This window comes from Cherax quadricarinatus, chromosome 36, assembly GCF_038502225.1.
Source record: "Cherax quadricarinatus isolate ZL_2023a chromosome 36, ASM3850222v1, whole genome shotgun sequence".
Classification (NCBI taxonomy): Eukaryota; Metazoa; Arthropoda; class Malacostraca; order Decapoda; family Parastacidae; genus Cherax; species Cherax quadricarinatus.
In genome coordinates this window covers 21,089,252-21,105,594 of record NC_091327.1, presented here as the reverse complement: position 1 = coordinate 21,105,594, position 16,343 = coordinate 21,089,252, and the positions used below count along the sequence as shown (strand labels likewise).

The 16,343-nt window shown below is 37.2% G+C and overlaps 1 protein-coding gene across 23 annotated transcripts in view; it reads right to left on the bottom strand.

Moving 5' to 3' along the window:
* Positions 1–1,893: 1,893 nt before the first annotated feature.
* LOC128691358 (uncharacterized protein CG45076) overlaps positions 1,894–16,343 on the bottom strand; it is a 119,449-nt gene continuing 104,999 nt past the window's right edge. For 14 of the 23 annotated variants that reach the window (XM_053780191.2, XM_053780193.2, XM_053780175.2 and 11 more), the window contains 5 exons: positions 12,951–12,989; positions 11,915–12,377; positions 6,116–6,220; positions 5,463–5,509; positions 1,931–2,033 (listed from right to left, as the gene is read on the bottom strand). In XM_053780191.2, the coding sequence (XP_053636166.1) occupies positions 5,502–5,509; positions 6,116–6,220; positions 11,915–12,377; positions 12,951–12,989 (615 nt within the window). In that variant the 3' untranslated portion in view covers positions 1,931–2,033; positions 5,463–5,501. Of the gene's footprint in view, positions 2,034–5,462; positions 5,510–6,115; positions 6,221–11,914; positions 12,378–12,950; positions 12,990–16,343 lie in introns of all 23 variants that reach the window. The other 9 variants (XM_053780174.2, XM_053780177.2, XM_053780181.2 and 6 more) reach the window with 4 other exon arrangements.

Below are 16,343 nucleotides of genomic sequence, written 5' to 3'. Positions count from 1 at the left end.
GCATATAACTCACTATGTAATAAGACATGGGAGAGAGTATAATCTGATAAGGTAATTGAAGGACTAGTCATCACTGATAAGCCTCTACATAGAGTGAAAAGTTGTCTCAATAAAAGTTTGTTCTGCAAACTTTTATTGAGATGGCCAGTACTCCATCTAGAATCACATCGTAAAATTATCGTTATATGATGCCAGTGACAACATTAGGTACATTGTATGCTGGTGCATAAATATGGGTGACGAGCGCTTCTCACAGGTTTCTAAAGTCAAGAACTGTGGAACAGCGTTGGACCTGCTATGTGCCAGGACCACGAATCGAGTCCCTGTCCATTCGTCTGTTTATTTTCACAGTTCATCAAGCAATAAAGCGAAAAGGCAGAAATATAAACAAAAATGTAAAACCTCGTGTGTTTAACATCTTTATTGTGAACAGGACACAATTGTCGGGAAGAAAATTAAACAGACAAAATATTGAAACCTATTGCAACAGAACGTTGTCAGATTTGACCACAATAGTGTCAAATGAGCTAAATATTAGCAGACTAGATTTGTGTTTCCTTGAAAAGCTAATTAGTAGCGAATTGGAACCATCCTACGTTTTACATTCCCAGCCCATTAAAAAATACGTCACAGTTGCACAGTTAAGAGCACTATCCATGCGTACCTGCCCAACCAGGACTCAGACCTAGCAGTTACAGGTCCCTAGCCAGTGCTGGGGAGAAGAGGTGCAAGAGGGAGAGCTGCCTCCCTAGAATTTTGAAGCAAAAAAAAAAATGCCAATATATGTAAATATAAATTAGGAAATATTGACTATTTTATCATAAGGTCAACCTATAGGCGTAGATCCTAACTTTCTGTTAACTGGTGTCCTATTTTAGGTGTAGCCTTCCCTGCTTGCCTCTTAAGAAGTTGCTCAGGCTATGACCTGAGTGTGAGCTGGGCTGCCCTTCGCTGACGTTCAGCTCAACAGATAATGTCTGAATCCAGGTACCTGGCATTTTACACTTGAGGGCGGAGTCTACATAGTATTTACAAACTTTTGCTGATGAAAATAGTGTTATAGCTGCGCACAAATACATCACTCATTACTTACAAGATACAGCGATTAAAAAAGAAAACATATACCGCCCTGTATCTTAGCCACCACCATGAGTGCAGTTGTCACAATTTCTCTTAAACACCGAGCAATGTGATAGGTTTTTTTGAACTGCAACTCAAGATGAAACTAAGAATTCAGATAAGACAGCACATAACCATATGATAAATTGACAATAAAATGCTACATGCCATTACTTAATTTGTATATATTTTTCTTTTTTTGCCGTCATGATACAAGCTAAAAAGTGTCATTACAAATAATTTGACTTAACACATGAAACCCAAAAGCGTATAATGAGATGAGAAATAATTAAAACAGTAATATATCCCCCGTGTGTGTGTGTTAAGAAGTGTGGCCCAAGATAATAGAAAAAACAATAAATAAAATGTGTCAAGGAGCCAAGTAACAGTGCTATTATAGTTTGGGTTAGCACTGTTACATAGAAAATGATATTAAGCGAACATTCTCTCAACTCTAACAGAGGAGAAACTAAACCATTTGTAGTGCCTTTGATGTTGAAATAATAGTCATTAAGATGGAACATATTGACGCTAATCCGACTTAGGAACAAAACTCTACATATCTTAAGGGATGACTGTGTGTAAATGGTCTGAATCTCAAGTTTTAACTGTCAGAGAAGTGTAAAAACTGAAGCACAATAAGTGTCCAGGGTAGATGGTGGATAAAGAATGTGAGGAATTAAGTTACTGAATGATGCTAATGATTTATGAACCAATTCATAAGAGAGTTGAGGGGTGGATGTTGGTGTAGCGAGGATGTGCTGGCAACATCTACTCCACAAGCTGGTCACCCGACCTGGAGGTGGGGGCGCTGCTGGTGTCGACGTCGGCAGCAGCGTGGGTAGTATCGTCAGGTCCCTCCTGCCCGGCCTCTGCTGTGGTGGAGGTAGCCGGGGCGTCTCTAACTTCTGTTCCTAGAAAATCATGCAAATGAGTAGTGCATTTACAGTTAAGGGAACAGGTCTGGGAAAGTTTCGTAAGGAAGAAGCGAAGTACAGCCTGGGAAGATTTAAAACACAATAGGATTAGGAATTATGGTCACTAGTTAAAATATGAGGAAAGGGGGATATTCTTTATAGTTCTAAAAAAAAAGAGTGCGACTTTTAGCACTCTTAAAATCTGGGGTAGGAGTGTATCAAATACAATTACACTCGAGAGGTATACTTTTCTCTAGAAAAAATGAATAAAGCATGCTTCTTGTGTAGTTTGTTTAGTGTTGTGTAAAAGATTCGAGATTTAGCCGCATATAGTCATTAATTTATTTAAAGTGAGTATTCTCTGTTAACTCAGTCTTTAGACTCGATACTGTCAGCCATTTCTGAATGATTCTTGCCGCTCAACAACACCTGTCATCAACTCACATAGAAAAACCTTAATAACATTTTATTTTACAAGAATGAATTTTCTGCTTGACTCTTGTCCATGTAAAGCCTTGCATGTCATTGTTAAATAACGCGTATTCTGTCAAGGATTTACTCAAACTTTTTAATGGCAATTTTATGCTACTTTGTCTTTGCTACGGACCTTAAGCTTTTGTAAGCGTCATTTCCAAGTATCCTGAACAGCAAAATTGTATACTGGTAGAACATTTATAGCTAGGTTGTATTTTGAACACCATTTTTAATATTAAATAAATGAAACATCGGCAAATTCACAAAACAGAGGTAAATGCGTAAGGATTTAGTTGGTTTAAAGTCTCTATATCACATGATTACCAATCAGAAATAATTCCTAAAACAGTAATTTAAAAAAATCTGCGTATATACACGAAGAGCTACGCACCTCTCGGTGCAAATTTGCTCTTTCTAGTTTTAAACAACTAAAGCCTATTATTATCTTGTAAAGAACAGCAATTAATATATAGTTAAATAGCTAGTGCTGATTTTATTTCTGGTATTTTTTTAACGCGTCGGCCGGCCATCTTCCACCCAGGTATGGTGATCCGAAAAAAGAGGAAACACATTCACTGTCATTCATTTAATCTCTGATTTTCCAGAAGCGTGAAGACATCACAGTTCTGACAGTACTCTAAACCGCAACATACCCGCCCTTATCTACTTCCAGTTCGCTAATCCGGCCAACCAATTTTCCTGCATCCCTTATGAAATGTTACCGTGCTCACTCTCCAACAGCACGTCAAGTCATTTAATAATCGTAGTAAGTTATTCTCGGAATATATAACTCAAAATTATTAATTTTAAATTCTTAAACATTTCTAATCCAGTCTTATTGTAAGCTTAAGCAAAATTAATTTATAACGGTTGATTTTTCCGTTTTTGTTTCTTTTACAAATATATTCCGAATGAGAATTTCGACTGACAAAGAAAACAACTGTACGTCACTTGATTTATAATCAACAATATATTTAAAAATTCAACAAAGTAGATTAGTTATCAAGAGAGTCATCTCTGGTTTTAATCCACTATGAATGACACGATCTTGCAACTATTGTATATTTGGCATAATCAACCCACACAATGTATCACGGTGTTTGTGATGGTATAATGTTGTTGACAGGTAATTGATGCGATTGTAGACAAATTATTATTATTATTATTATAATCAAAAAGAAGCGCTAAGCCACAAGGACTATCCAGATTGTAGACAAAGTATTTATTTATACTGAAGGCCGGAAACTCACCTACCTGTTGTACGTGATCAATGGAAAGGCATTAGCGAAAAAAAAATATATTATTGTATATTGCAGGTTCAGATATATCCATATTTGAAAAATATTCTACTTATTAGCACAGTATGTGATAGTTGTGATTATTAAGTTCTGGGTAAACATGTGAATTATAGATAAATTGTAATCCAAAATATAAATGTTAAAAAAAATTATGGGACCTAAGTGTTGAGATAACGAATTTAATACCACAAGGTTCAACATCTAGGCTGACTTGTGGATCTATGCAGGATCAAAACCTCTTGTTCCTAGAGTAACCATAGAGTAGTACTGTTTATACCTACTGACGTTTTTATTCACATTTCAGCTAATATTTATGACTCTGAACAACAAGTCTGATGAACATATTAACAGCATCAGAGTGTATAGACAGTATGTCTCTGTGTGATGCAGGTATTTACTCATATATCCTGGAATCATATAGCTTGATCTGCACTTGTATTGAATTATGAACATTTGAATCACAGGAAACAGAGAGCGTCACATAACACCTGTCTTAAGTCTAGCATATAAACGCAGTCTGGTTTATAAACGCAGTCTGGTTTATAAACGCAGACCGTACTAAGATTATAATTATATTTCGTGCGAGATTCCAAGACATATCGTTGAAAAATATCAGATATTTATAACTGTTTCTAAATACGGTTGGTATCTCCCATTACTTATTTGTTCCTGTCTACACATGTTTGTATATATGACTTTTGAACAAGCAAGTATCGTAGTCCATAGTGAAAGTTATATGAAGTAAAATACATAGAGGATAAAGCACTAGTTTAATTAAGTCATTGATTTATGTATGAGTGAAGGGTGATAGTGGTGGCGTAAATATGTCATGTACAATGGAATGTAAAAAAAAAAAATCCGGAATTAACGTACAGTGATTATGAGTTACAAAATATTGGAGAGGTTGGATTCACAATAGGACGAGATTCTTGGGCTACTAAAAGGGAATTAAAAAAAAAAATAGGATGGAAAATTATGTAAATCCACTTTTTATATTAAAAAGTTATTTGAAGAAAAATATCAGATCATGAAATCACTGTTAGGATAAGTGATCATGCCTAGGCTATTAGAAAACTATTTTTAAATGGGATATGCGAACCAGGGAAAGACATGTTAAGTCTTGATTATGTCGGTCAGAGACGTATAACTGGTGGATAAATCTCAAGGAGTCACATAGAAGACCACTGTAAACATTAGTGTCGATTAGGTCAAAAAATGTTTAGACAGAAATATAACTGAAGGGTAAAAAACATTTTACCAGTGGTAGGAATGTAACTCAATAAGAGACTCACTTCAATGACAGACATGAAACGGAAGAACAATATATGGTAATCTGAAGTGATTCACTCATGCAATTCAAGTCTAAAATCTTGTCAGTAACTAGGAAGTGGAACTGAAGAATTATTTTTTTTTCACATACATGAAACTCAACAATGGACTGAACTTAGACACAAACTTAATAAAATAGCGTGAGCTCTCTCTCATATGAAACTTAAGAAGACATTAGTCTCAGTAATATACACATGGAACTGAAATAAAGTAGGTTACTGATCTCGAACAATAATAAAAGAGACCACTTTCAAAAGATATTCAAGAAATAAGGAAAAAGACTTATATAATGTGACAAGTAATGAACAAACCAAGGAATACATACCCACAAGAGATCCGTAGAAAGACGAACTATCTACTGCATCTACTCGGCTAAAACAAAGCAACAAAAGATTGCTAAAACATGCGGTCCACTTACATTTTTTCTCTCTATTGTTAAGTATATAAATCATGTCAAATTAAACCAAACTGAAAAGAACATGTGTACTACATATAAATCAACAACAAACAACAATACTGGAGATGGCACATCGACAGCGGGTTGGCATTCAGATAATTTATCAAGGAATGTTTTATTTTCTGGTTTTGCACATATACAAACTTCCAATGGATGTAATTCTCCCTATTTTATCCTTATTACAAGAGGAAACTTAATTTTAAATAAATGAAAACAGCTTATTTATGTCTTACTATATGATAGCCAATATGATGGGATTCTTGAAGTCTTTTGTCTAGTTGCAGATGGCAGTGGTTGCGTCAAGGCTCACACAGTAAGTCACAGGTCCTTGTCTCTTGTCACTCTAGTAACTTCATACACATTCGTTTAGTTACGACTAAACTCACGCCTGATCTGGAGGCTTCAGATTGCTTTAATGACGTATGTCGTACAAGAGATTTTGCTTTAACTGGCGACAATTTTGGATCTTTAAAGCTCCACGAATTGTGTTTACATCCACATCCACTGTAATTACAACGTACCTGATGGCTGCTTCTGTGTTTTATTTGAACGAAAAAATGCTCCTACAGCGAGAATCTTGGAGGTGGCAGATTGCAATTTCCGTTTGGCCTTGCTGGGCTCGCTAGCTACTGGGAGTGAACGAGAATGATGGTTCCCCTTAGAAACTGTCCTCTCACCTATCCGTATTTTACATACATATATGTCAGAGTTAACCACCTAGTCAACACCACGCTCGAAAATGCAAGAGGAAAAAAAGGAGACATTGAAGGGAAAATGAGTTGAAAGTGTTCTGATGACTGATCACTCATTACTCACTGAACTATTTTATGAACAAGGCAGCAGTGACATGAGAGATTGTGGTGCTTTTAATTGGGTTTGATATACAGAGGATATTTTTGAATAGTGTGCAGTCCTTTACCTTGAGATAATACACAAATAACCCGCACTTAGGACGCTGCAACTTACAACGACGTTTCGGTCAAACTTAGAAACTTATGACAAAGAAACTTCGTCGTAAGTTTCGATCTACCAAGTGTGGGTTATCTGTGTATTGTTCCAGCCAAGGTATTGTGACTTTTTATTCTTTACCTTGAAATTCTGAACCTCAAATGATAGTAATGGAGGTGGTCTGCTGATAACACTACCTCAGTACTACCCGTATTGACACTACCGCAGGAGCCATGTATCTTCCTTGTTTCAGTCATGTATACAAGTCCTACAGATGTACTGGGAAAGCGAAAGAATAACTGATGCTTCGGTGAATAAGGAAGTTTAATTAATGTGGGTATGATTCCCAGCTTGTGTCTAGTTTACGAATGGAAGCAGAAAAAAAAAAAAACATCTGAGAAGAAAACTCACACGTTGCAGAGAAAGATATTAATGGAAAAAACATTTCGTTCTGGGTAGAGCTTTATCACGTCACTTTCGGAGACGTTTTTCCATTAAAAATTTGTTCTGCAACGTGTGTCTTGTCTTGGACAATGTGTCACATGGAATCAACATATAAGGTAACTTTCAAGTAAGTTGATGCCACTGAATGGTTCTAAAGTAAAGGAATTAAAGCTATCGCTAACTTCCTTGGCTCAAACCTGATCATCTAGCATTTCTCAGGCACTAGATGACCCTTAACGATTTAGAGCTTACACGAGCAGAGTAATAATACTGACCACAAATCTTGATAATCTACACCAAGAATCTGAACAGTTAATTCACAACGAGGAAAAAACAAAAGTCGGTGGCTCTGGAACTACTACTTTTACCCACACAGATGTCCGTCCCCCTTGGTATTTGGTAAAAAAAAAAAAAAAAAAAAAAAGTGAAAACTTCGGATGAAATTTATTGTAGATAAAATTAAAATTAGTTTCGTAAATTCTGCTGCCATGGTGATGTGTTCGCTTCCTTGTGGCGAGAAGTATTTTCTACAGCTACTTAATTTAACCAAAGATAAGTAAAACTTTAATTTGCGTTTTTTTAGTGGAAAATCAAGAAAAGAATTTTACTACTGAGATATGAGAATGTATGTAAATAATATATATATATATATATATATATATATATATATATATATATATATATATATATATATATATATATATATATATATATATATATATATATATATACACACACATACATATGAGAAAATTGGCTTTGGCTGAAACAAGGAAATAAAGTCACTAAAAGTACAAGAATTGCAAATAAATAATACACACAACATGCAATAAAAATAAGAGGTCTAGGAGAAGCATGTAACGAGAAGAAAAATTAGTTAAGTAAACTTATTAAAGTGCTGTGTTAAGACCAGTCGAACAAAATGTAAAACAAAGCAAAAACATTGTAACAATGAAACATGAAACGGCGCTTCATTGTGTCTGATTAACTGCCTCTGCCAAATTAGTAATTAGTCGGCATTACCTTGAGGATCACTTTTGAATCCTTAAGAATGTAACTTGGATTAAAACAACAACAAGCTTAATCCAGGTACTTTTTTTGCGAAATCTGACGCGACGGTAAAGTGAACAAATGTCTTAAATTATTGTTTTTCAAACAAGATGTGGTTATAAATAATGTGGTAAAATTGATTATAACATTACTTTGACACTAAGTGGTTATGGCGACCTAATCAAAAAAAATACAATGAAAATTCAAATTGCACCCAAAAAATAATGAAAAAAGTGCACAAAGATTAAAATCAAAGCGAATTAAGAATAACAACACCTAAATAAATGGTTATAATTATAGTCATAATTTTTAAAGGGGTGGAAGGGTAAGCCAGAGGAAGGCCTCGGTCAGATGACCAAAAGCTCCATATGTATATATATTGGTAAATGATTCAAAACCACTTGCTTCGTGGTTTCATTGCTCTCTCTCTCTCTATAATATCGTAAAGTATTCGTCAATCGTAAAACTGGCTAGAAATCAATTTAATAAAAATTGTCTTAAGCCTACCTGCTTGTTACCAAATGTAAATACTTTGTTTACAAAGAACGTTGTAAGTCCATCACAGGTCACAGGTATCCGTGTAGGTGGTCAGGAGCGCCATGTTAGAGCCTCGTATGGCCTCCCTGCTCTCAATTTCACATAATAGGAATGAAAATAAAAGTTAAACTACTGCGGCAAATGCAAATTGCCGCAGTCGTATTCATGAAATTGACTATCATTTGTGTGCCGTCTCAGTTTTTATTTCATGCAAAATGCCATGCAATAAGTGAAAAATATGAGTCGTATTTCTCCCCCAAGATGCAAGTTTGTGGTTAACCTGGAGGAAACACAGACTTGACTCTTGAGGCGTTTTAAAGAGGCTCTTATAACAGCCTTGTTATATGAGGGAAAAGAGCATATCAACGCCACTCCGTTCATCTCAACAAAATTCTCCACTACTATTTAGTTATGACTGCAGATACATATTTAGATTAGAAATCGTATTTCAACCAAATTCGAAAACACTGAAGTGCTTATAGTTCAGTTTAAATATATATATATATATTTTTTTTTTTTTTTTTTTTTTAACAAGTCGGCCGTCTCCCACCGAGGCAGGGTGACCCAAAAAAGAAAGAAAATCCCCAAAAAGAAAATACTTTCATCATCATTCAACACTTTCACCACACTCGCACATTATCACTGTTTTTGCCGAGGTGCTCAGAATACAACAGTCTAGAAGCATACACATATAAAGATACACAACATATCCCTCCAAACTGCCAATATCCCAAACCCCTCCTTTAAAGTGCAGGCATTGTACTTCCCATTTCCAGGACTCAAGTCCGACTATATGAAAATAACCGGTTTCCCTGAATCCCTTCACTAAATATTACCTTGCTCACACTCCAACAGATCGTCAGGTCCCAAGTACCATTCGTCTCCATTCACTCCTATCTAACACGCTCACGCACGCTTGCTGGAAGTCCAAGCCCCTTACCCACAAAACCTCCTTTACCCCCTCTCTCCAACCCTTTCGAGGACGACCCCTACCCCGCCTTCCTTCCCTTATAGATTTATATGCTTTCCATGTCATTCTACTTTGATCCATTCTCTCTAAATGACCAAACCACCTCAACAACCCCTCTTCTGCCCTCTGACTAATACTTTTATTAACTCCACACCTTCTCCTAATTACCACACTCCGAATTTTCTGCATAATATTTACACCACACATTGCCCTTAAACAGGACATCTCCACTGCCTCCAACCGTCTCCTCGCTGCTGCATTTACCACCCAAGCTTCACACCCATATAAGAGTGTTGGTACTACTATACTTTCATACATTCCCTTCTTTGCCTCCATAGATAACGTTTTTTGACTCCACATATACCTCAATGCACCACTCACCTTTTTTCCCTCATCAATTCTATGATTAACCTCATCCTTCATAAATCCATCCGCCGACACGTCAACTCCCAAGTATCTGAAAACATTCACTTCTTCCATACTCCTCCTCCGCAATTTGATATCCAATTTTTCTTTATCTAAATCATTTGACACCCTCATCACCTTACTCTTTTCTATGTTCACTTTCAACTTTCTACCTTTACACACATTCCCAAACTCATCCACTAACCTTTGCAATTTTTCTTTAGAATCTCCCATAAGCACAGTATCATCAGCAAAAAGTAACTGTGTCAATTCCCATTTTGAATTTGATTCCCCATAATTTAATCCCACCCCTCTCCCAAACACCCTAGCATTTACTTCCTTTACAACCCCATCTATAAATATATTAAACAACCATGGTGACATTACACATCCCTGTCTAAGACCTACTTTTACCGGGAAGTAGTCTCCCTCTCTTCTACACACCCTAACCTGAGCCTCACTATCCTCATATATATATATATATATATATATATATATATATATATATATATATATATATATATATATATATATATATATGTATATATATATGTATATATATATATATATATATATATATATATATATATATATATATATATATATATATATATATATATATATATATATATATATATATATATATATATATATATATATATATATATATATATATATATATATATATATATATATACATATATATATATACATATATATATATATATATATATATATATATATATATATATATATATATATATATATATATATAATTTATATATAAATAATTTTCTAGCTACGAAAATTATAAAATATATTCTCCTTGGAAAACGTGACGTTGTATATAGTATACGTTATTACAGAGGCAAGTTGAGGATGCTCTTTACCACAAGAGGTCTGTCGAGGATTCATGCAAACATGGCCATCTGACTGAAAAATATTGGAAATTTTTTGACTAGAACATTCTGAGTTTAAGGGATGCCAGATCATCGATTTTTAATCAAGTCAAAATGTGTGACCAGAATGTTACAAGTCAGAAAATAATTTTTCATCATGGCTTCTAGCATTAGGCACGAAACGGACGCTCCAGCAACTAACTAAAGTAGTTTAGGGTTCAGAATTACCTTTGAATTTGTGAATAAATCGCGAATGTAATTCATTCGTACATTGCTGGAGCGTCGTCACGTATTGGGAGGGAATTGACGGGAGGGAATGGACGGGAGAGGAAGGTAGAAAAAAAAGAGAGAGAGGAAATAAAAGACGACGTCTTGGAGCTTGGCTGGCGGAGCAGTGGTGATTGAGATGTGAAGATTGTCTCGCCGGGCCAACTAACCTAGGTGGGAACCTGTCTCCTCGGCGGGGTCAGCAGCCGTCTCCCCGGCCCAGGCATCTAGCCACCCAGGATCCTCATCATCAAGAGCAGTTCTACGACGAGCCACTGGTCTTGCTTGCTCGGTAGTGCTCTCCACCGCTGGTGATTCCTCCACTACTGCCACCGGCTTCTCCACGTACGCTGCCTCCACCTGAGCCTCCACTGGAGGCTCCGTTTGGGGTTCCACAACCTGGGGTTCCTCCACTGGAGGCTCTACTTGGGGCTGTTCGACCGGAGGTTCCTCCACCTTGGCCGTCTCAGCTTGGGGTACCTCCACTGGAGTTTCCGTCTGGATTTCCTCAGCTTTAACCTCCTCTAGCCGAGGCTCCTCAACCGCAACCTGTACGGGAGGCTCCTCCACTGGAGGTTCCTCTACTGGAGGTTGTTGCACTGGGGCCTCCGTCTGGGGTTGCTCCACTGGAGGTACCACAACCGGTTCTGGCTCTTGGATAGCTTGTGGCTCCTCAGTCACCTGGGACACCTGCTCTTCCTGTAGGGGAACTTGAAGGGGGGGCATGGAGGGGGCTAGCTCACCCAGGGTCTCAGGCGTCACACACACACCCTCACACACCACCTCGCTTGATGACTCACATTTTTCAGCAGCGGACTCACTTTTCACCTCAGCGGCGGGCTCAGCAGGGGCGGCAGGGACCTCGGCAGGGGCGGAGACCTCGGCAGCAGGAGCCTCGGGTTTCAGGGAGCTGCTTTCAGCCTCCAGGCGGGCCAATTCTGCCTCAGCGGCAGCAAGGGCAGCTAGTTCTGCCTCCATGGCAGCCTTGGCAGCAGCCTCACGCTCGGCCTTCCTCTTCTTCTTCTCCAGTCTCTTGCGCTCCTTCTCTTCATCTTCGGCAGGTTCGCTCTCGGTGGGAGCGGAGACGGGCTCCGCCTCTGGGACGGAGACTTCAGCCGGTGCTGCTGCTGGTGGTGCTGGTGTGGAAGACACGGCTTCCACCGTGGCAACTTCGGGGACGACCTCACGCTCCTTAGACTTCTTTTTCTTCCTGCGCTCCTTCTTCTCCTCACTTCCCTCCTCAGCAGCACCGTCGGTAATGGCCTGTGGGGAAAGTAAAGTCAAGCTACTTTACTGACGTTACCTGACGGTGCGACGTGCCACATCACCTTCCTACCTACTGAGACAATCCTCGGCCTCCAGCTACATCCACTACACAAATTTGCGACACCCCAAAAAAAAATCATCTACCAGTAAAAAAAGACATGTATCGTGCATTTGTAGAACATTACAACTACCAGAAATCGCAGCATAATGCTATAAAAAAATTATCTAAACCTTTCGGTAAAAAAATACAACAAAAGTCGATAAAAAAGACACAAAGTAGCCTTATCTTCATGACTACAGCAGTGTGCCACTCCTGTCTCTCATGAACTATACCTGAAGCCAAACACACACACACACTCTACATATGAAAATCTTCCTTCAGAGTGATATTTCTATATAAAATAAGGTGCTAAGGCTTAAATTGTCAAATACTGCAAACAGTATGTATCTCAAAACACTAGTTTGAAATTCACAATTGCTAAAGAACGTCTGCAAATGGCATTGATCATTGGCACCACGGTGATTACTACAGTGAGGTGATGAGTGTGTTGGCCAGGTAACTTGTCTCACCTTGAGGGCGCTGCTGTCGAAGCGGACGTGGCTTGTGTCCTGGACGGGAACAGATGTTAGGCACATTAGCGCAGATACGCCCTTGACACTCGATTAATTTTTTAAGGAGAAAACACATCATTGGCTTCCATTGATGGCGCACACGTGTCAGTTCAGGTTAAATATTCACCTACAGCTAACAATATAGACTTGGGTTTCGGAATGCCTAAAATTTAGAGATGTGAACTCTGATAAATTACCGTAGATACCCAGATGAGCCTGTGTCAATTTAAATAAATTTAAAGACAAAGCCTCTCTCCAAGCCCTCATGTCAATAGGGTGAATTTATAGCAGTGGTAGTAATGTTAACACATTTTGAGAATAGTAGTGTATTTACGCGTGATTCATTACTAGTGTTGTCATGAGGCGTGTATTTATCTATGCATACCTGAAGTCGTAAATATACAAAGAGAAGCATATAATATACATACATAGATATATATATATATATATATATATATATATATATATATATATATATATATATATATATATATATATATATATATATATATATATATATATATATATATATATATACACACACACAGACACACACACACGCTGACTTAACTTTATTCCCTTTTTTTTTTGAACTGAAATATACTTGACTGGGAGCATGCATATGGAACGGAGTCTCATGCAATTCATAGAGTAAAAGCTAACAGACCAAAGAATGCAAATCTCTGCCTGAGTCACTGTATGTTATGCAAACTCTGAAGTTTTATTGCAGTGCGGAATACCGTTGACAAATTCTGGATGTACTACGCTACTGGACTGCTATACTGGTCTGAGAATTATTTTCAACACCCTTCAATAAAAAAGGAATATTGAATTGAACCCCTGAACCTGAGTCATCAAGCATAACACTTGTTACTTTGCTGGGTAAAGGAGTTTCAAGGCTATTGGTTATATGATGGGTCATTAAGGCTGAACGTAACCTGCTCACCACCAGACAAGACTACGTTTATCCCTAAAATAGTATTGAACTCTCACCATATACACACTGAGAGAGAGACATCTCTCTGTGCACATATTCTGTGATTTGTCAGAATACATGGCATTCTACAGAATACATATAACTGAAAATGATCGAATGCCTGGGTTGGTTATGAGAAATATTTGCACTATTATAATTATTAGAGCTCTGCGTTAGCAAATTACGTATCATACACACACACACACACATATATATACATACATATATATATATATATATATATATATATATATATATATATATATATATATATATATATATATATACATATATATATATATATACATATATATACATATATATATATATATATATATATATATATATATATATATATATATATATATATATATATATATATATATATATATATATATATATATCGTGCCAAAATAAGATAAACCGATGAGTTAGACCTAAAAAGCAAGGATCTTTTCTGCCGAACAAGGAGTGAAAAAAAATTTATGCCATTAATCTGAATATAACGATATGATACATTTAAAAGAATTAGACTAAAAAAAATTACGTTAGGTTGCTTAGGTTAGATTTCTATATTAGGTTGTGTCGAAAATAATTTTTTTTTGCATAATTTTCAACGGAAATAATATGCCTATGTATCAATTTGTTCAAGAAAATTTGGGACAAGTCTTTATAAGGGAATTCGGTCTGAAGGACCAATTCGGCTTATTAGGCCGAATTGGTCGTTCAGATCGAATTGGTCCTTCAGGCTGTAATGAAAGTATGGTATTGGTAATTCCATACTTAGTTCATGTGGTACATGAACTGAAACAAAACGAAATTAAGTTGGAAGTAAGCAAAATATTAATGTTTAGTGATAAGAGATTATACTACCCGAGAGGCGGAGAGAGACTTCAAAATACCTCGTGTAGTGACTGTGAATTTAATCTAATTATATTAACAGAATTTATGGCTCAATCTTATATTAAAGTATGTTGGTTATACTTCTTGTTTATTATTGTTACCATGTTGCAATTTGTGACATGACAGAGATCGATGTATGGGCGAAACGGTGTCAATAAACAATTTTGTATGTTTTTATGTGTCCTCAGCAGCTTCCATGCTTGTCATACGAGCGTAAAGATAAGCTTTACTACACTGTAGGAAAATTGTGAATATGAATTTCATCCGGTACGAGTTACAAATCATGGAGCAAGGTGTGTGATCTGTCTGTCTATGGTGCGTTGAAGAAATGTAATGTGGTACATGTTTGAATACAGCCACCAGGCCACGGGGTCTGGTGGCTTCATACGGCTTCACACGGCGTGATCCGGGTTCGATTCCCGGCGAGGGTAGAAACATTGAGCGTGTTTCCTTACATCGGTTGTTTTGTTCCCCATCAGTAAAATGGGTACCTGGGTGTCAGTCGACTGGTGTGGGTCGCATCCTGAGACACAAATTACCTAATTTGCCCGAAATGGTCTGTATAACAAGCTGCTTTCTATATAGTAGTATGTCATTGATGTCAGCTAGGACTGTATACCTTGTACATGTACTTGTAGAAATATATATATTATTATTAATAATGTTAAACGTGTTTGTATATAGTGAGGAAGAATGTTATGTGATACGTGTTTGTATATGCTGTGAAGGAGAATACTCTGCGATATGTTTGTATACGATGTGAAGGGAAATGCAATGCGATCAGTATAGTACTGTGTGGAAAACAATGTTGCGTGATCAATGTTTATATGGAGCGCAAGGACTAATGCTGCTACATATTTTCAATTGCACATCACAATGTGAAACCACTGGAGCTGGTGTTGACAATGTGCATTTCACGATTCCGTAATTGAAAGTAAAAACTGATAAGCCATTTATTACCACCAGGTGACACTCCCCACCTTCACTACCTCCAAATGTATTTGCTCCCGACTAGAAATATTTAATGAAAGATTGTAAGTGTGGATTGTAGCATTTTCATTGCCCCTTTCCCACCAACCTACGCTCGAGTGCAGTGTGTCCCAACCTGGGCAGTGTTGTGTAGAAAATTTCCAGAAAGGGGCTCTCTCTCAGCCCCCTGAGGAACTCAGCCCTCCCGAAGGAGGGGCTGATAGCCTCTCTTGCTTCCTGGTAAACAGCTAAATTTGAATCACATTCTGTACCAGCGTAAACCAGCGTCGTAAGTCACGCCACCTTCTCATTGCTAGAGATCAGTGTTTGTACAAGTGACAGTGAAATGAGAGTAATTACTCTCTTCACCTTAGTAGGAAAATTAAGGAAAACCCTGCAGCCACTTTATTCACAATTTGGGACTATGATGAATAGTACTTTATAGATAGACAACCAGAAATCTGCGATTTTATATTGAATACTGTGTCGATGTTTAGCTAGAA